The sequence below is a fragment of the Pongo pygmaeus genome, chromosome 6, assembly GCF_028885625.2.
Source record: "Pongo pygmaeus isolate AG05252 chromosome 6, NHGRI_mPonPyg2-v2.0_pri, whole genome shotgun sequence".
Taxonomy (NCBI): domain Eukaryota; kingdom Metazoa; phylum Chordata; class Mammalia; order Primates; family Hominidae; genus Pongo; species Pongo pygmaeus.
The window spans coordinates 853,296-872,994 of record NC_072379.2 but is presented as its reverse complement, the minus strand read 5'-3'; the positions used below and the strand labels follow the sequence as shown (position 1 = coordinate 872,994).

General features: G+C 50.5%; 1 protein-coding gene across 47 annotated transcripts in view; it reads right to left on the bottom strand.

Annotated features, from left to right (window-relative positions):
• Window positions 1–19,699, bottom strand: part of SUN1 (Sad1 and UNC84 domain containing 1) — a 59,941-nt gene that overhangs the window by 24,992 nt on the left and 15,250 nt on the right. For 20 of the 47 annotated variants that reach the window (XM_054496962.2, XM_054496969.2, XM_054496968.2 and 17 more), the window contains exons 2-7: window positions 17,034–17,130; window positions 9,477–9,665; window positions 6,507–6,691; window positions 5,380–5,406; window positions 5,092–5,271; window positions 571–768 (exon numbers count right to left, since the gene is read on the bottom strand). In XM_054496962.2, coding sequence (XP_054352937.1) covers window positions 571–768; window positions 5,092–5,271; window positions 5,380–5,406; window positions 6,507–6,691; window positions 9,477–9,665; window positions 17,034–17,110 — 856 coding nt within the window. In that variant the 5' untranslated portion in view covers window positions 17,111–17,130. The remainder of the gene's footprint in view (window positions 1–570; window positions 769–5,091; window positions 5,272–5,379; window positions 5,407–6,506; window positions 6,692–9,476; window positions 9,666–17,033; window positions 17,131–19,699) is intronic. The other 27 variants (XM_054496982.2, XM_054496986.2, XM_054496983.2 and 24 more) reach the window with 4 other exon arrangements.

Genomic DNA, 19,699 nt, shown 5'->3' with positions numbered 1-19,699 from the left:
AGGAGCTCGAGACCGTCTTGGCTAACATGGTGAAACCCCATCTCCACTTTAGCAAAAATACAAAAAATTAGCTGGGCGTGGTGGCGTGTGCCTGTAGTCCCAGCTACTCAGGAGGCTGAGGCAGGAGAATCACTTGAACCCGGGAGGCGGAGGTTGCAGTGAGCCGAGATCGCGCCACTGCACTCCAGCCTGGGCAACAAGAGTGAAATTCCGTCTCAAAAAGAAAAAAAGTTCTGAAGAAACAGGTTCTAAATACAACTCAGGTAAAGTTTTTGCTTTAAAAAGGTAATAAAAATCAAAAGTTGAGCACATTAACTTTTCATTTAAGAAATAACTTTAAAGATGTTTCAACACTGATCAGCTCTGAGAGAACCGAACTACACACAGAACAAATGAAAAGTTCCACAAGCTCCCAGAGATGCAAGATCCAGAGGGGGAAGCCAGGAGAGGGCCAGCACCAAGACCGCAGGAGGAGGCAGCGAGGGAGACGCCTGGTGAGGAAAGTCACAGCACTTTCTCCACCGCGAAAGTGTGATTGGTGGAAAAAGGAGGGAAAAAATATTTAAATACCTTTTGATTCATGGCTTTTTGACTTATAGCTTTCGGATTCACAATCTTTTGATTCATGAGTTTTCAATTTGTAATTTTCTGATTCATAACTGAGCTTCATTAAAACCACTTGAAAAAGTTGAACTAAAAATGATGAAAAAGATGACGCAGTGCATCTGGCCAGCCACAAAATCCTATTCACGTAGAAAGACGCACCGCCTATTAAAAAACCATGAACATGCGTTATTTCTTCCCATAAAGCCAATATCTACTTCCTGGTAAGTCAGGCAGCCAAATTATTCATTTCAGGCACTTTTAGAATGGACACCAAAGATAATCACTTGGGGAAGAGCCCAACTGGCAGTGGACAGGGGACCCTGGAGAGGGCGATGCGGAGTAACCCCCAGGGGATCCTGGAGAGGGCGCTGCAGAGTAACCCCCAGGGGACCCCGGAGACTGGACTGCAGAGCAACCCCCAGGGGATCCCGGAGACTGGACTGCGGGGTAACCCCCAGGAGATCCCGGAGACTGGACTGCGGAGTAACCCCCCAGGGGATCCCAGAGACTGGACTGCGGAGTAACCCCCAAGGGATCCCGGAGACTGGACTGCAGAGTAACCCCCAAGGGAACCCCAGAGACTGGACTGTAGAGCAACCCCCAGGGGATCCCGGAGACTGGACTGCGGGGTAACCCCCAGGGGATCCCGGAGACTGGACTGCGGAGTAACCCCCCAGGGGATCCCAGAGACTGGACTGCGGAGTAACCCCCCAGGGGATCCCGGAGACTGGACTGCAGAGTAACTCCCCAGGGTACCCCAGAGAGGGCACTGCAGAGTAACCCCCAGGGGACCCCAGAGACTGGACGGCAGGGTAACCCCCAGGGGAAGGCCGCCAGCTCCGCTGATGCACTAGCAATCATCTATAGAGTACCCGAGCCGTGGCCACTTCACTCCAATGCTGTTTACACATACACTACGACATTTAGATACTGCCAAACAGCCATTTGCTTCGTGGCCTCTGACCCACCAGCTTAAGAATGGGACACCGGAGCACCAGAATCTCCTTCTTTGCTATTTATTATTTTTATTTTTAATTTTTTTAGAGATAGGGTCTTGCTCTATGGCCTAGCAGTGGCATGATCATAGCTCACTGCAGCCTTCAACTCTAGGCCTAAGTGATCCTCCTGCCTCAGCCTCCCAAGTAGCTGGGACTACAGGCGCTGGCCACCATGCCCAGCTGACGTTTTGTATATTTTGTTGAGAAGAAGTCTCACTGTGTTGCCCAGGCTGGTCTCAAACCTCCTGAGCTCAAGCGATCCTCCCACCTCAGCCTCCTGAGTAGCTGGGAGTACAGGCACATGCCACCATGCCCAGCTAATTTGTTTCTGCTTTTTTAGAGATGGGGTCTTGCTATGTTGCCCAGGCTGGTCTCAAACTCCAGGCCTCATGTGATCCTCCCACCTCCGCCTCCCAAAGATCGGGGATTACAGGCATGAGCCACAGTACCCAGCCTATTTTTTAATTTATTTATTTGAGACAGGTCTCACTCTTGCCCAGGCTGAAGTGCAGTGGTATGATCTCAGCTCACTGTAGCCTCAACCTCCTGGGCTCAAGCAATCCTCCTGCCTCAGCCTCCCAAGTAGCTGGGACTACAGGCACGTTCCACCTCTCACTTTAAAAGACACAATGTGTGTTGGGCCAGGCATGGTGGCTCATCTCTGTAACCCCAGCACTTTGGGAGGCCGAGGCAGGCGGATCACGAGGGCAGGAATTCAAGACCAGCCTGGCCAACATGGTGGAACCCTGTCTCTACCAAAAAGACAAAAATTAGCCAGGTATGGTGGCGGGCGCCTGTAGTCCCAGCTACTCAGGAGGCTGAGGCAGGAGAATCGCTTGAGCCCGGGAGGTGGAGGTTGCAGTGAGCTGAGATTGCACCACTGCACTCCAGCCTGGGCAACAGAGCAAGACTCCATCTCAAAAAAACAAAAAACAAACAAAAAAACTGTACAGGCATCAAAAAGAATAAAGTTAACCTCAATAAACATATAAAATGAAAAGAGATGCTAAACTGTGCATACACCGTGATGGCACTTCAGGAAAGACAAAGCCAGAACTGCACAGTTCTGCAGGTGCCTAGGAGAGCCCCGGGATGGCCACGCAGCACCGGGGAGGCCGACGGGAGCCCCGGGACGGCCACGCAGCACTGGGGAGGCTGACGACTCCCAAGCCGCACACATTAATGGTTCATTTCATGTTATCTGAATTTTACCTCATTTTAAAAAGCGTAAGAATTCCCACTCAACTATTATCATTAGCAGTGGTTCCCCCAGGAGATGGATTGGGTGGGGTAAAGGACTTATTTTATCTGTACTACTGAAAGACTTTACAGTGAGAATTACAATTAGTACATACATAAAAACAAAAACAAAATATGGAGGGAAAATTTATACTTGAGGAAAGCTATACTTATTTTAAGCAAATACGATTATGCAAACAATTCATGCAATCTGACTATATGTAGAGGGGAAATTTCTGGAAGTGTGTTTTTTTTTCTGGTGTGGCAGCTTGTAGGTGATTTTTATTTTCTTCTTTGTGCCTGGTTTTCCAATGTTCTTTGATAAACATGTTTTTACTCTAATACAGGGCGATACACTAGTGTGGGCCGCACAAGTCCTGGCCTTCGTGTGAGAGGGCAAGGAAGGTGTGAAGCCCAGAAACCCCGCGGGAAGGATGGGGCTTCTTTTCTCCCCCAAAACACCCAAGACCGACGTCCGCCGGGAGGCGCCATGAGTTTTGGGAAGCTACAATCCACACCACACCAACGCCTCTTCCATCTAAAGATACACTCAACCGCAAGGCTAAGCTGGGGCCCTGACCGCCAGCATACTGTCAGTCACAGAGAGACACACATTTACTACAACGTGCATAGGGAGGCCTTCGGAAAACAGCACGTTTCGGTAGCTTCTCTCAATTATCTGTGAACCTCCTTATTCTGCCATAGTAGAGTGTATGGAATGTGCTTTTATTCTAAGAAAAATGTTATGTTCAACCTATCAATGGCATGCTTCAAAACGCAGCCTCAATAAACACCGAATACACGGAATCCTTGTGCGTGTCGCATAAGCTACGCAAGGGCTCACGTGCAGCACCCACGGGGCCCTGGGGTGCCAAGTGCTCATGGAGGCAGGTGGCTAAGGGGGAGCACCTGGGTCTGACGCCTGGGTTCAACTCCAGGCTCCCCCACCTACCTGCGAGCCTCCTGAGCTGGCTAAGCCCCAGTTTGCTTGTCTGTAAAAAGGGGGCTGCCGTGATCACCCATGAACAGTGCCTGGCGCAGAGTGGCCACTCAGTGGTGCTGGTCCACATGGAGGAACCCAAGCAGGCACCGTGCACAGTGCTGTGAGGGAAACCCACGTGCCACCCTGCTCCCGCCACCTTTCCCGGCCCCTTTCACACTTTCTTATTGTGCTGTATTAACACTAGCAGTGTCTATAACACCACAGCAGACACAACCACAAGTGAGGGCCACGAACACAAGATGCTAAAAACAAGATGCGAGAAATCTTAGGGCAGAAGCCTTCGTCCTGTCGCCATCCTTCATTATGTCCAGTCATTTGAATAATACTGGACAAACGCCCCATGTCCCGGGCAATGCCAGGCTCGGAGTGGATAAGACAGACCCAGCCCTGCACTCCTGAGGCTTCCAGCACCTCCAAGCACAGCAGAACGTGAGCTCGAAGGACAAGGCGCTAAGGAATCGAGAACAAGGCAGCACCCGGCCCGGCTGAGGGTCCCAGCCTCTTCCTGCCACAGGTGAGAGAGATCCCGGGCCAGGCAGTCACGAAGGGCATGGAATCCCAGCCCCCCAGGGAATCGCAGTCCCGTCGGGAAGCCGCAAAGGGGCCTGTGGTTCTGTCTCCCCTGCAGGCCCGGGAGGAGGCCCCCGCAGTGACGCCCACACTCTTGCCCAGTCGCCTCTGAGGGAACCCCATGTCCACATCAGGGGGTTCCCTGCAGTGACTGCTGCTGTCCCAGAACAAACCAGAGTCACGTGTGTCCTTCCCAGACCCACACGTTCTCTGAAGGCCCCTCCATCACCATAAGCACAGGGCTAGCGACCACGGGAAATGTTTTCCCGACACGAACACTGGCATAACCACTCTTCACAGGACAGACCAGAGCAGCGTCCCAAAGCCATTCTTTCAGTACGCATGAATATCTGTGCTGTTTTATAAAAATAAAGGGGTGCCTCTGAAAGTGACTGTAGTTTTATTAGTTTTGCTTACGTAGAAATTTTCTTTTGCTCACGTCAAGTCCAAATTTATAGAATTTCAAATACTTTTAGGTACAAAATTACTAACCACATAAAATGTAAACTGGAAGAGGACAGGCAGGACAAAGCTGGTTTGGGGTGTACTTCTTATGCTTTCAAGGGATAATTTTAAGTCTCCAAGACAAATAGTGCAGACACTGAGACTTACAGAAAGGAAATACTGAATTTGGACAACACATCTTTTTCTGAGTTTTAAAGGACTGAGACTTACATTTTTGATTCCTGTCCCTAGAATAAACTCTCAACACGGGCCCGGGGACCACGGGGTGCGCCGTGAGCACGTCCTTGCGCTCGGACAGCATGCTGCAGTTGCTGCAGGAGAAGCCATTGTGCGCGGTGGCGGCGGCAGCTCCCACATCCCCGTTTCCCTGAATGGCAGCTTTATTTCCACCTAAAGTTTTCAAACAGTAGATGGAACCTGTTTATCACAGTCTGCAGATACTTAACTAAAACTTCTATTTTGAAAAGTGTACGAAAATAAAAGGACTAAAATAATTACCTTTAAGATCACCATCATCATCAAGACCTAAAAAAAAAAAAAAAACACACACACACATTTTTGCTGTTGAGCTCAGCTTATCAAATAAGAACAAAACCCATTAAAAAATGTAAAGGTTACAACGGTTAATAAATCAGCATTATGGCACTGGTCACAGTTTATTTCCTAAAATGCCTCCAGATAGATGCAGATACCATCTTCTGACTGAAGGTGAAAGCTTATCCTTGGAGAAAATACAGACAGACGGTAGCACACACAGCACCTGGCCTGAGGAGGGAAGCAGAACATGAGGGAAGGAGAGGAAAGCCCATCTATCTTCTCACAGCCCGCTCAGCGAGGCACAAGCCTCAGCAGCAGCAGATGCCTCTCTGTTGCCTGGTAACCACTCTCACTAGCTGAGCAAAACAGAACAAACACGAATACCAAGGCTTCCCAAAATTAGCACACGCGATCTCTGGAACTAATCTGGATCTTCTAATTGTCTCAAAAGGGCCAACCAGAACATAAACCGAATGCAGATGAGCGGCTGGGCGCCCTTTACCATGCTTCCCTCTCCATGCACAGCCTTGGGACCCCACGCTCTCGCCAGCCAGGCTGTGGCTCCCACTGCCCAGACTCCACGTCAGCCAAGTCTGAGCGCCAATGCCTCACCCTGCAGCATTCTCTAACAACTCTCTAACCCTGGCTGCTTCATTGCTTAGAGCTTTCTTGGAAACACACTGGTAAGTTTTTGGATTGTCTTTGTTCAAACATCCTACAAAAGTAATGCATTTATAAAAACAGAGTTATAAGATTACTACCTGCTGCTTAATCTCCCCATTATAACTAGTCACTACACGTCAGCATAACCCAATGACCGCCCAACAAGGCGCACATGGAAGCAGCTTCCAAGGAGCATCCTGATCAAGTCTGAGGACAAGCCTGGAACCTAACTGATGTTCCTACCAGCCAGTCACGCAGCAAACCCACAATGTGGCTGCAGCAAACCCACAATGTGGCCACAGCCTCCCTCTCCCCAGCATAATCTATGCAAACCGACAACCTGGCCACAGCCTCCCCTCTCCCCAGCATAATCTGAGAAACGCCCCAACTATAGGCGGGACAATCTACGTCTCCCAGGGACTCACCCCAGAAGTGGTCCACTGTGGTCTGTTCACAAATCCAAGACTCGTCCAGTACAGGAGGGCGTCGAGTCACAGCATCCTGCAGGCTGACAGTGCCGCCGTGGCTGACGCCAGAGGACGTGACCTGCCTTGACACGTGGTTGATACTAAAAGCTGATTTGTTTGCGCTTCTGTGCTGTTTTGCTGTTCTAAGAAGAAAAAAAAATAGCAAGTTTATAGATCTTTTCTAGCAAATACGAAACGATTACATTTGACCAACACAAACTCTTCATCTGGGAATAAACAGCATTTTAAGGCAAACCATTTTCCTATGCCTTTTCTGCTGTAATGCATCAATTGTTAATATAAAAAAGGAATTTTGGAGCTGGGATCCAAGAACTCCGTCTAAAATTGTAAACACAAAATAGTTTCCAGGTTATTTTGGGCACCATGACCCCAAGTAGTTAAAAGCTAAAATAAACTAGAAATAAAAAAGATCTGAAAATAAAAAAAACTGTGATTTATAAATTTAATCCTCCCCTTTTCTAAAAACGATTTCTAAGTCGCTGGTAAAGATGGAATTGTGTTAAGTACAGCAAGAATAGGTGGTCATGGCCAGGCGCGGTGGCTCTCGCCTGTAATCCCAGAACTTTGGGAGGCCGAAATGGGCGGATCACGAGGTCAGGAGATTGAGACCATCCTGGCCAACATGGTGAAACCCCGTCTCTACTAAAATACAAAAAATTAGCCGGGCGTGGTGGCGGGCGCCTGTAGTTTCAGCTACTCGGGGGGCTGAGGCAGGAGAACGGTGTGAACCTGGGAGACAGAGGTTGCAGTGATCCAAGATCACGCCATTGCACTCCAGCCTGGGTGACAGAGCAAGACTCCGGCTCAAAAAACAAACAAACAAAAAAAAAGAATAGGTGGTCATAGGCCAGGCGTGGCGGCTCATGCCTGTCATCCCAGCACTTTGGGAGGCTGGGGCAGGCGGATCACCTGAGGTCGGGAGTTCAAGACCAGCCTGACCAACATGGAGAAACCCCGTCTCTACTAAAAATACAAAATTAGCCGGGCATGGTGGCACAAGCCTGCAATCCCAGCTACTCGGGAGGCTGAGGCTGGAGAATCGCTTGAACCCGGGAGGCAGAGGTTGCGGTGAGCCAAGATCGCGCCATTGCACTCCAGCCTGGGCAACAAAAGCGAAACTCCATCTCAAAAAATAAGGGCCGGGCACAGTGGCTCATGCCTGTAATCCCAGCACTTTGGGAGGCCGAGGCAGGTGGATCATGAGGTCAGGAGATCGAGACCATCCTGGCTAACATGGTGAAACCCCGTCTCTACTAAAAATACAAAAAATTAGCCAGGCGTGGTGGCAAGCACTTGTAGTCCCAGCTACTCGGGAGGCTGAGGCAGGAGAATGGTGTGAACCCGGGAGGCGGAGCTTGCAAGCTTGCAGTGAGCCGAGATTGCACCACTGCACTCCAGCCTGGGAGACAGAGCGAGACTCCGTCTCAAAAAAAAAAAAAAAAAAAAAATAGAAGGTCAAAAAATAATTTCTGCATTCATACTGACCACAAATGACAACAGGAAAGCCGTCAGATGTAAACACCCTGTGAATGTTACCGCCGTCAGGTGGGGAAACCCAGGACGATGAACAAGATCCTCCCCTTCGAGGGAAGCGCGGGAGGCCAAAGGCAGCAGTGACACCCGGCAGAGGGAGGATGACGGCCACAGAGCGCGGCGTGGCAGGACACCTGCAGCACACTTGCTCTCCACGCCACCGGGAGATGGAGACTGGGCTGCTGTGTGACCCTGGTAGCTGGGTGCTTGACACGGAGCTACCCAATGGGATCTGCTGGTCCTCAGCTGCATCATGAACTCACATCCTGCATCTCCAAGGATGAGGCTGGGAATTGAACTCTTTGCACAGTGAACTCCCTAGATGACTGTGGTGCCTGTGGAAGCCACCGGCTGGGAGCGGCCGTTCAGATCCCAGGCAGCTCTCCACCCATCAACCATTCCGCCATCGCTCTTAACAGCCACCGTCTTCCTTCTCGAGAGAAAGACGACTGGAACGGAAGCTCTTATTCTTACATGAGCAACATAAAGCTGTCACTTTTATTATCCCTAAACGACACAAAGATCTTGTAGACTTTTGTTGCTTCTTTGCACAGAAGTGGGCACGAGGAGAGTTCAGAGACCAAATGAACTCTACAAATGCAAATATAGGTAAACAACCTAAACTTTATGTATTTGTCAGTTAACACACAGATTTTTAATAAAGACCTAAAGAATGAACTGGGCCGGGCGCAGTGACTCATGCCTGTAATCGCAGGACTTTGGGAGGCTGGAACGGGCGGATCGCCTGAGGCCAGGAGTTCGAGACCAGCCTGGCCAACATGGTGAAACCGCGTCTCTACTAAAAATACAAAAATTAGCTGGGCGTGGTGGTGGGCACCTGTAATCCCAGCTACTCGGGAGGCTGTGTGCAGTAGAATCGCTTGAACCCGGGCAACAGAGGCAGTGAGCTGAGATCGTGCCACTGCATTCCACTGACAGAGCGAGACTCCGTCTCAAGAAAAAAGAATGAACTGGACACAGAGATCGTCCACGACACCATGTGTAATCTGTAAGATTCCTTCCTCTTCACACATGTGGTAGGACAGCTGTAGCTGAGCTCCCACCACAGGACCACAAAGCTTCCAGACCTGAGTGCTGGCACCGCACCCGGAGTACACCAGCGAAGAGAACTTGAAACATTAACAGCAGAACATCAATACTAGACAAGCCATAAAGATTCCAGAGTTCCTTTCAGTCTTTATTTGCAGCAAAACTACCACTTTATATGGCAGGTTTGTGTGTCTGTACACGCACATACACACACATATCCTTAAGCTCAAGAGACAGGGTGTGGCTTTACAGACCAAAAAGTATGGAAGCTTGGTTTTAACTGATGTTAGAGATCAGATGGAGAGGAAGCACGGCGGTGCTCACCTGGCCGCTCGGTTCTTCAGCGAGACAGCGCTGCTGGTGCCGCTGTCGGCACCCACAGCCTCACCATCCCCCAGAGTGCATGCTGTCGTGGCCAGGCGCAAACTACGGCGGGACATCCGTGGAGAATCAAATACAGGGTCCAATTTGTGCTCCGTCTCAAAATCCAGAGCATCTGAAGAATAACTGGAACTAGAAAGAAAAAACTCATCAGAGGTAAGCAGTGCTTACAGCCCCCATTCTGAAACAAAATGAACAAATCATAAACTGAAAGTGCAATGTATTGTGGATTTTCAAGAGCAACTATTACTGGGTGACAACCTCACTCTAAAGCAAACGTATGGTGGCACAGAGGTCAGCCAGCACCAGCTCCTGACATCTGCCCCAGCCACTCTTCCTTCACATCAGATGTAGGACTGTATGGTGGCACACAGGTCAGCCAGCATCGGCTCCTGACATCTGCCCCAGCCACTCTTCCTTCACATCAGATGTAGGACTGTATGGTGGCACACAGGTCAGCCAGCATCGGCTCCTGACATCTGCCCCAGCCACTCTTCCTTCACATCAGATATAGGACTGTATGGTGGCACACAGGTCAGCCAGCATCGGCTCCTGACATCTGCCCCAGCCACTCTTCCTTCACATCAGATATAGGACTGTATGGTGGCACACAGGTCAGCCAGCATCGGCTCCTGACATCTGCCCCAGCCACTCTTCCTTCACATCAGATGTAGGACTGTACGGTGGCACACAGGTCAGCCAGCATCGGCTCCTGACATCTGCCCCAGCCACTCTTCCTTCACATCAGATGTAGGACTGTACGGTGGCACACAGGTCAGCCAGCATCGGCTCCTGACATCTGCCCCAGCCACTCTTCCTTCACATCAGATATAGGACTGTATGGTGGCACACAGGTCAGCCAGCACCGGCTCCTGACATCTGCCCCAGCCACTCTTCCTTCACATCAGATGTAGGACTGTATGGTGGCACACAGGTCAGCCAGCATCGGCTCCTGACATCTGCCCCAGCCACTCTTCCTTCACATCAGATGTAGGACTGTATGGTGGCACACAGGTCAGCCAGCATCGGCTCCTGACATCTGCCCCAGCCACTCTTCCTTCACATCAGATATAGGACTGTATGGTGGCACACAGGTCAGCCAGCATCGGCTCCTGACATCTGCCCCAGCCACTCTTCCTTCACATCAGATGTAGGACTGTATGGTGGCACACAGGTCAGCCAGCACCGGCTCCTGACATCTGCCCCAGCCACTCTTCCTTCACATCAGATGTAGGACTGTATGGTGGCACACAGGTCAGCCAGCATCGGCTCCTGACATCTGCCCCAGCCACTCTTCCTTCACATCAGATATAGGACTGTATGGTGGCACACAGGTCAGCCAGCATCGGCTCCTGACATCTGCCCCAGCCACTCTTCCTTCACATCAGATGTAGGACTGTATGGTGGCACACAGGTCAGCCAGCATCGGCTCCTGACATCTGCCCCAGCCACTCTTCACATCAGACGTAGGACAGCACATTCCCAGATGCTGGGGCCTAGCGTCTACAACTCACCCTAAGAACTGCTTGAGGGCATATGCTAGAGCCCTGAGCCCCCACCTACGTCCTCGCTATAAACACATCAGAGTGTGCTTCCTAGTCAACACTACGCGGACGTGAGATTTAATCCAATACACCAGTGCACTGTAGAATGAATCCACGCAGGTGAGCAGGCCAAGTGATCGAGCTGTCAATGCTCCCCTTCTAAATTTAGAATTTATCTAAAGGCTTGAGACAATTCACAACTGCTTTGAGCCTGTGACCAAAAGAAAGTCACTTCCAATACCTTCCATACAATTATTCAATTAATGTAATTAAATTAAAAGATGAGCCAGGCACAGTGGTTCACGCCTGCAATCCCAGCACTTTGGGAGGCCTAGAGAGGAGGATTGCGTGAGCCTGGGAGTTTGAGGCTGCAGTGAGCTATGACTGTGCCACCGCACTTCAGCCTGGGCAACAGAGCTAGACCCTGTCATACGTTCATGACTAACAGTAAGCTAGTACAAACTGCTTCGGGTCACCACACACAATTTCAGAAAGAGGTTTTCTTTAACTCAGAGGCTGACGTGGGGACGAGAGAGACTGCACTAAGCTATGTTGAATGCTGATGACTGTTATGAAGCCAGACAGAATTTCAGTATCATCTCAAGAAGGGTTTGTTTCTAGCAGAATATTTTACACAACTGTGATTCTAGTTTAAGAAAACCTGTGAACCCAGCCACCATCCGTAACATGGTTCCTACAGACAGGTATGCCCAGAGCCCTGCAGGAGGACACCAGTGTCCAGTGCAGACAGCAGGACACAGATGCTGGCCCAGCACCATCCCAGGATGCAACGCAACCCAGTAGGCTATCGTATTAAAGCACTTTATTACCTTTTCTGCAATGTTTGGGGGAACACAAAATTTCAAACGGAGGTGTCCAGTCTAGGATTAGAGAGAATTAAGTAACAGAACAAGGAGACAAGACTGACAAAAACTCAGAAGATAACTTAAGGGATCTCACCTTTAAGAGCACTAGGCTTTAACGTCTCTCTCTCATTAGTTATACACTGTTCTTTTAAAAATGTGTTATTTAGATGTACTTTGTATCAAAAGATTGAAAAAAATTGACTCCAATTGAAAACCAGAGACAGATACTAAGCATCCCTGGACCCACAGCACCTGCCCAACAAAGGCACACAAGGTTAACTCAGCTCAGGTGAGCCGGACCAAAAGGGGCACAGTCCATGTGTCTGAGACTGATGTGCTTCAGACCGCTGCTCAGAGTGTGACGGCTGTGCCCTGACACGAACTCCAACCGCGGACCCCTGCTCGCCCCAGCTCTTCCAGCCGCGGAACCCTGCTCACCCCAGCACTTCAGAACCTCCGCGACCAGGGCCTCAGCTCATGAGGGTTCCCCAGCCCGCTGTCCTGCTGCCCCAGTGGCCTGGCACTCTCCCTGCCGGGACAGGGCGGGCCTGAACGCTTTCTCTCAAGCTCACCATGTTGCAGGTACGAGTACGTCATGATTCGCAGTCCCCAGGTCCTCAGGCCATCCACGTGTCGGGGGCCATGTGTGCCCAGCCCTCAATGGCCTTCTCAGACCCCCTCCATCCACCCCATGTCTGACGTCACCACCTCCTTCCCTCCACCTCTCGGTCTCTGTCAGAAATGCCCTGCAGCATTTTTCTTCCCAGAAAAGCCAGATGCCATCAGAAAACTGCCTCCTTGTTGACCACACCCATCCTTTCCCTCTGCAGGGGTTACCTGTATGTGTCAACTTGACTGGTCCTTGGGCGCTCAGATATTTGCCCCAACATTATTCTGAGTGTATCTGTGAGGGTGTTTCTGGATGACAGTAACATTTAAATCAAAACACTGGGAAAGCAGACTGCCCTCCAATCAGCTGAAGGCCTGGACAGAACACAAAGGCTTTCAGTAAGAAGGAGCTCCTCCTCCTGGACAGCCTGGAGCTGGAACACCAGCTACGTCCTGCTTTCAGACTCAGACCAGAACATGAGCTCTTCCAGGGTCTTGAGCCAGCCGACCTTCAAACTGGAACTACACCGTGGTTCTCCTGGGTCTTGGGCCTCTGGACTTGGCCTGGAACTTACACCATCGGCTGCCCTGAGTCTCCCCTTGCCAACTCAACCTGAGGATCTTGGGCCTTGCCAGCCTCCATGAGCCAATTCCGCATAAACAATCTATTCCTATGCACGTATTCATACGTGTACTCATGTACTACCCTGACACACCCTTCCTGCCTGCTGCGATGGAGAAGTAATCCCGAGCCAAGCCTGCGTGCTCTGGATGGAGTTCCTCCTTCCCTCCTCTCTCTGCAGGAGGCCCTTCCTCGTTCTCCTACATCTTTAGCTTCTCTACTGGCTCCTGACCACCAGCATCTAGACACACGCTTGGCTTACCCCACAGTAAAAAACAAACAACTTCCACTCAAAGCCACGCCTCTCCACCTCCCCCAGCAGCTGACAGGTTGCAGCGCCGGCTAGTCTCCGCTCGCTCCTTGCCCCGTGGAGGCTCTGAAGCAGCTTCCGCCAGGCCCCCCGGCCTCCATGGCTGAGTTGCCCCTTCTTCCCGCCCGTCCAGCAGCATCTGCCCCTGCTGACAAGTCCCCCATTCTGGAAACTCTCTTCTTCCGGCTTCCACAGCCAACACCCCCATGAGAGGCTGGATGGTGGGACCCTCGGGGATCTGAGCGTGGGCAGCAGCACGTTGGTTCCGAGGGCTCCGGGAAACATTCTCCTCCGACCCTGAAGCTCAAGGCCACCATCGCCAATGGCTGGATTTTACTTCGGTGGGTCAAGCTGGCAACATCCATCAGCCTCAGTGCTAACAGAGGAGACACACCAGACAGCACAGACTCAAGCTGTGACAGGGAGCTACATCCCGTAACACCATCTGTCACAGAGTTACGCCAATAAAGAAACAAACCAAAAAATGACTGCACTTCCAGACTTAACTACCAGTTGACAAGAATTACAGATTGAGACTTAAGAGGGAAATCACCCACTGTAACATGAGGATCCTATTTAGGCTAATTTAAAAAAAAATTAATTGTGAAAGAGAAAATTCAAGGATCTGGGATATTGGAACACTGACTAAATACATTAAGAAGCCCTTTTAAATGACTGGGATAATAGTCGTATTTGGGTTATTTTAAATATATCATTATCTTTTAGAGACTGGCTTTAACAAATCCAGTGAAGTTCCAGGGGAACTTGAGAGGAAGTGTTCGGGCCCACCCTGTCCCAGTGAGGAGAGTGCCAGGCCACTGGTGCAGGACAGCAGGCTGGGGAATCCGTAAGCGGAAGCACCAGTCGCAGAGGCTCCGAAGTGCTGGGTGGGGGCAGAAGACCCACATGCATCACTGGCAAAGCCAGTGGCTGGCAAATGGGCTTGTCACTATTCTCTCAACCTGCATATTACCATTTTCCAAAAGAGAAAAAAAATTTTATTTTATTTACTTTTTGAGACAGAGTCCCACACTGTGTCCCAGGCTGGACTGCAATGGTGTGATCTCGACTCACTGCAACCTCCGCCTCCTGGGTTCAAGCGATTCTCCTGCCTCAGCCTCCCAAGTAGCTGGGATTACAGGAGCCCACCACCACACCCAGCTAATTTTTGTATTTTTAGTAGAGAGGGGGTTTCACCATGTTGGCCAGGCTGCTGTCGAACTCTTTACCTCAAGTGATCCACCTGCCTCAACCTCCCAAACTGCTGGGATTACAGGCGTGAGCCACTGCGCCTGGCCTCCAAAAGAGAAAAAAAATTTAATTAAAGAACATGAGTGGCCAGGATGCTGGACGATCCTTTCAGTGTTTACTGAAATTGCTAAGAATTAACACAAGGGTAGTGATGGAGACAGAAAGCCATCAGGAACGGCCGCTCCACCTTCCAGCTGTGCGGTGAGGGCTGGAAGACAAGGGGAACTTTCAGAAAAGAGGCCAGGGCTACGAGGAGCCAAAGGAAAGGAAAAAGAGAAGAGTATAAGGACCCAGTGTAAGGCCGGCCAGCTGAGGCGGCAAGGGCTGCGGAAGGCCAGCCCAGGACCAGGAGGACCCAGGCACTGATGTCCAGACCAGTCCTGAGGCCCCCACCTCCAGTCTCCGGCTGTGCTCCACGGGCCTCTACTCGTGTGAGGCGGCTGGTCCTTCCTTCTGGTCCTGATCCAGAGCTGGGCTTCCCCGAAGCACTCCGGCCATCTCCTGGACAGCCCCTGACTTCTATCCTGCAGCAACCTCAGAGAGCCCCCCACCTTTAAATCCTTTCAGGGGTTCCCAGTGCCCAAGAGTCCAAATTCCCAGCCCAGCCTACACTACTCCGGCCAGCCCCTGCCCACCAAGAGTCTAAATTCCCAGCCCAGCTTACACCACTCCGGCCAGCCCCTGCCCACCAAGAGTCTAAATTCCCAGCCCAGCCTACACCACTCCGGCCAGCCCCCTGCCCACCAAGAGTCTAAATTCCCAGCCCAGCCTACACCGTCCGGCCAGCCCCTGCCCACCAAGAGTCTAAATTCCCAGCCCAGCCTACGCCGTCCGGCCAGCCCCCTGCCCACCTTCCCTCTGCATTTCCCACTCCAGCTGCCACAGAGGTCTGCCCACAGGTCTCACTGAAGGAAGGCTGTGAATTTCAATGAAATTAAGTGTTGCTCTCCCAAGGTAAAGAAACAGACAGAGGCATTTTAAAAACTCTATTAAAATAGGTCAGAAAAGCAAAAATAAATGACCACAAATCACTGTTTCATGCTGCACGGTCTGAAGGAAGGAGCAGTCTCCCCTGAGCTGGCCTGCCCATTCTGTTCTAACCACTACAAGACTCTTACAAAACAGAGTGTGTTGCTATGGAAGTGTGATATGACCTAGAACTGTGAATTAAAAACTCGATCATCAAATGTGAGATCTGACTAATGCTGGTAACAAGTATTTTTCTTAAAATATTTTCTAACTTTCTTACAGTTTCAATTACATTTTCACCCTTTAGAGGATAAGCCACTGAGACCGGGCATGGTGCTTCACGCCTGGAATCCCAGCACTTTGGGAGGCCGAGGTGGGCAGATCACCTGAGGTCAGGAGCTCGAGATCAGCCTGGCCAACATGGTGAAACCCCATCTCTATTAAAAATACAAAAATTAGCCGGGCATGGTGGCGCACATCTGTAATCCCAGCTACTCCAGAGGCTGAGGCAGGAGAACTGCTTGAATCTGGGAGGCGGATGTTGCAGTGAGCTGAGATTGCACCACTGCACTTCAGCCTGAGTGACAGGGTGAGACTCTGTCTCCAAAAAAAAAAAAAAAAAAAGGATAAGCACTGAAAAAAATTACACAAGCATTTTCCTGGTGCCTTAAACATCTGCTGGGTGCACAAGTTTTTCAACCTGCTGATCAAATCCTGGCCTGTCTAGCTGTGTATTTTCCCTTGGTGCTAACCCGTAATTTCATCAAACGCGAGCTTCGTTTCAGTCGCCCTTTCTACTTGGTAAACTGAAAACAGAAGGGGCAGGGCAGCACCTCTTCAGACTCAAATGTCTTGATTCAGTGGATCAGAATATGAATAAAAGCAGAAAACTCGGCCTCAGACAAAAGTTGTGTTCTCGAAACCCTGAGCTTCAACACTGTTCTATGATGTTTCCTTTCAAATGGGTAATAATTTTCCAGGTTATTTCTGTTAACTTAAAAATACCAAGCCACCGATACACTATCACAAACACCAGGCATCACCACAGAGACATGTTCTCAAGATCACAACCACCTGGGTGGGGTCGAAGCCGGCAAGCCAGGTGCGATGACTAACCACCCAGTCACCAGGATGAACAGATTCGGTTTACCTTAAAGCCATAAGATAAAACCACCTCTAAAGCCATAAGACAGAGTTTATCTTTTTTTTTTCACCTTCCAAATATAGCACGTAGCCGGTAGTACTATGGAGTTCCTGTTAAGGTCCACGCCACCGCGACAGCGAGTGGGTATCGCAAGGCCAGGACCCCACGTGCAGGTGCACACTCACCTGAGCGCATACGTGTAGCCCGTGTTCTCCGGCACACACTGGGGAGGACTGTACATGTGAAGCCGAGAAAAATCCATGTTCACCACTTCAAACCATACTGCAGAGGGCGGGAAAGAAATGCAGAGTGTTTTAACGGGCGGGAAATCCAGGGCAGTCCTGTCTTAGTCAACCTGAGCCGCCTACATGCAACTCAACTCAGGTCACCATCAAAACTCACAGGAAACATGGCCAGCAGCAGTGTTTTCTAAACAGAGGAGACAAGTGTTTCCATAGTTACGAGCCCAGGAACACTTCTATCGTAATCTAGTCCCCTAATACATCCTGAGAACAAGACCAGGGGAACCCTCAAGTGGCTGACTCCTGAAACCAGGGGCACCTTCCAAGAAACACGGAGAGAAACTCAGAGCTCTCTTCAAGATGTATTTTTAGATCCTCACTGTGTCAAAACGTTCTCGGTCTTCTGAAATCAGTTTTTATTTTACTAACTAAAATAGAACCACCTGCTACTGCGTGGTCAAGCAGCAGCGTACGCGTTCCTGGATGGCTGAAGCTCTCATAAGCATCTCAGAATCAGAAAAGAAACTGCGGGGTGAATAATAAAAAAGCTTAAGGCACTATTTACACTTTTTTCCTCACCAAAAAACAGGTTATTTTTTAGGTTAGCAAGTGTTGAGTATATTGTTTCTCAGGTTGTCATCTAGATTTACTTGGAATGACTCATACTTTCCTCTGGCTAAAAATACTCACATGCACACACCCTGACTTTTAAAAAGTCCTCATAGTAGCAATGTGAATCACAGTCGGCTGCTGAAATATCTGAGGGAGATATAACTAAAAGAACCTCCTGGACAAAAGACACTTTTGTACAAATGACTGAGCTCCATAAACCAAGCCAAAAGTACTTCATGCTACTTTCTTTGAAATAAAGTACCACAGAAATAAAGACCACTGTTTACACATAAAAATTGTACTACACCTACAAGTATCGACAAGCATGATGAAACTCCTGCATTTTAAAACACGTTTCGGCCGGGCGCGGTGGCTCACGCCTGGAATCCCAGCACTTTGGGAGGCCGAGGTGGGCGGATCACGAGGTCAGGAGATCGAGACCATCCTGGCTAACACGGTGAAACCCCGTCTCTACTAAAAATACAAAAATTAGCCGGGCGTGGTGGCAGGCACCTGTAGTCCCAGCTACTTGGGAGGCTGAGGGGCAGGAGAATGGCGTGAACCCGGAAGGCGGAGCTTGCAGTGAGCCGAGATCGCGCCACTGCCCTCCAGCCTGGGTGACAGAGTGAGACTCCATCACAAAAAAAAAAAAAAAAAAGCACATTTCAAAATTCTTGTTCTTTCCGGGACACCCAGCTCAGCGTCCGACCCAGACACAGGCTCGGCAAGTCCGGTTCACGCTTGCTTGGAATTCCATGAACTTACACTTCAACGGCCTTTTGCAAATAAAACTAACTGTGATCACTTAATCCACGTGATAGTTAATACCTGTTTAACTGTCTCTCTCCCACCTGTCTACCTACTTTAACCAACACCTAAATCTAGATTCAACCCATGTGCAGAGGAGCCCGGCACAGGACAGGGCCTTGGCCTGGATCCAATGTAGGCTACCCTCCACTTATACACCATGCCTGGGCTCCTGAGGTGCACAGGCCTGGTCCGGCAGCTTCTGCAGAACCCAGCCCCGCCCAGCAGCAATGCAACAATGGGCTCTGCCTGCACTGCCGAGCAATAACCCAAAGCTGGGCTCAGCGAACGCCCACTCCCGCTCCCGCCCTGGGTAGGGGGACACTGGGCTCACTCGGTAGTGCTACGGACACCCGTTCCCGCTCCCGCCCTGGGTGGGGGGACACTGGGCTAACTCAGAGCTATGGACGTCCACTCCTGCTCCTGCCCTGGGTGGGGGAACACTGGGCTAACTCAGAGCTATGGATGCCCACTCCTGCTCCTGCCCTGGGTGGGGGGACACTGGGCTAACTCAGAGCTACAGACGCCCACTCCTGCTCCCGCCCTGGGTGGGGGGACACTGGGCTAACTCAGTGCTATGGACGCCCACTCCTGCTCCTGCCCTGGGTGGGGGGACACTGGGCTAACTCAGTAGTGCTATGGACGCCCACTCCTGCTCAGATGTTGGGCTAATTTAGCAATAAGGCCATTAGGGCAGCTAGGCCAGAGAAAAGGAAAGCAAGGAAGACGGCGATGGCAGGGAAAAGAGGTCACACTCCAGGCTCAGCAGGTGCTGAGGGCGTGCAGACGTGGAGAGTCTGTGGTTACAGACCCTTAATCTGTCTTCCATTCTGATTTCACTTTTATAATCGTGAATTTTAAGTTTATGTTCCCCAGTAAAATGCATCTATGTATAAAATATGCGGAATCTGTCATTTTCTCTATTGCCTAACATTTTGAAATGAGGAAACAGGGCACCTTACCCACCCTGATGCAGTCCCTGCCTAATGACACCTGTCCAGGTTCTAGGGAAATGTCCTGTCCATTATCTCTCAGCCTAGAAAATAACTCCACCCTGACAAGCGCCGAAGGCCGGGCTCATGCCAAGCAGAACCTTGTGAGGCAGCGGCAGCAGAGGCTGTGACAAGGTGCCCCAGCGTCCCCAAGGCAGGTGCTCTGTGCTCTCCCACATGCGCCACAGGCCTGCTGCC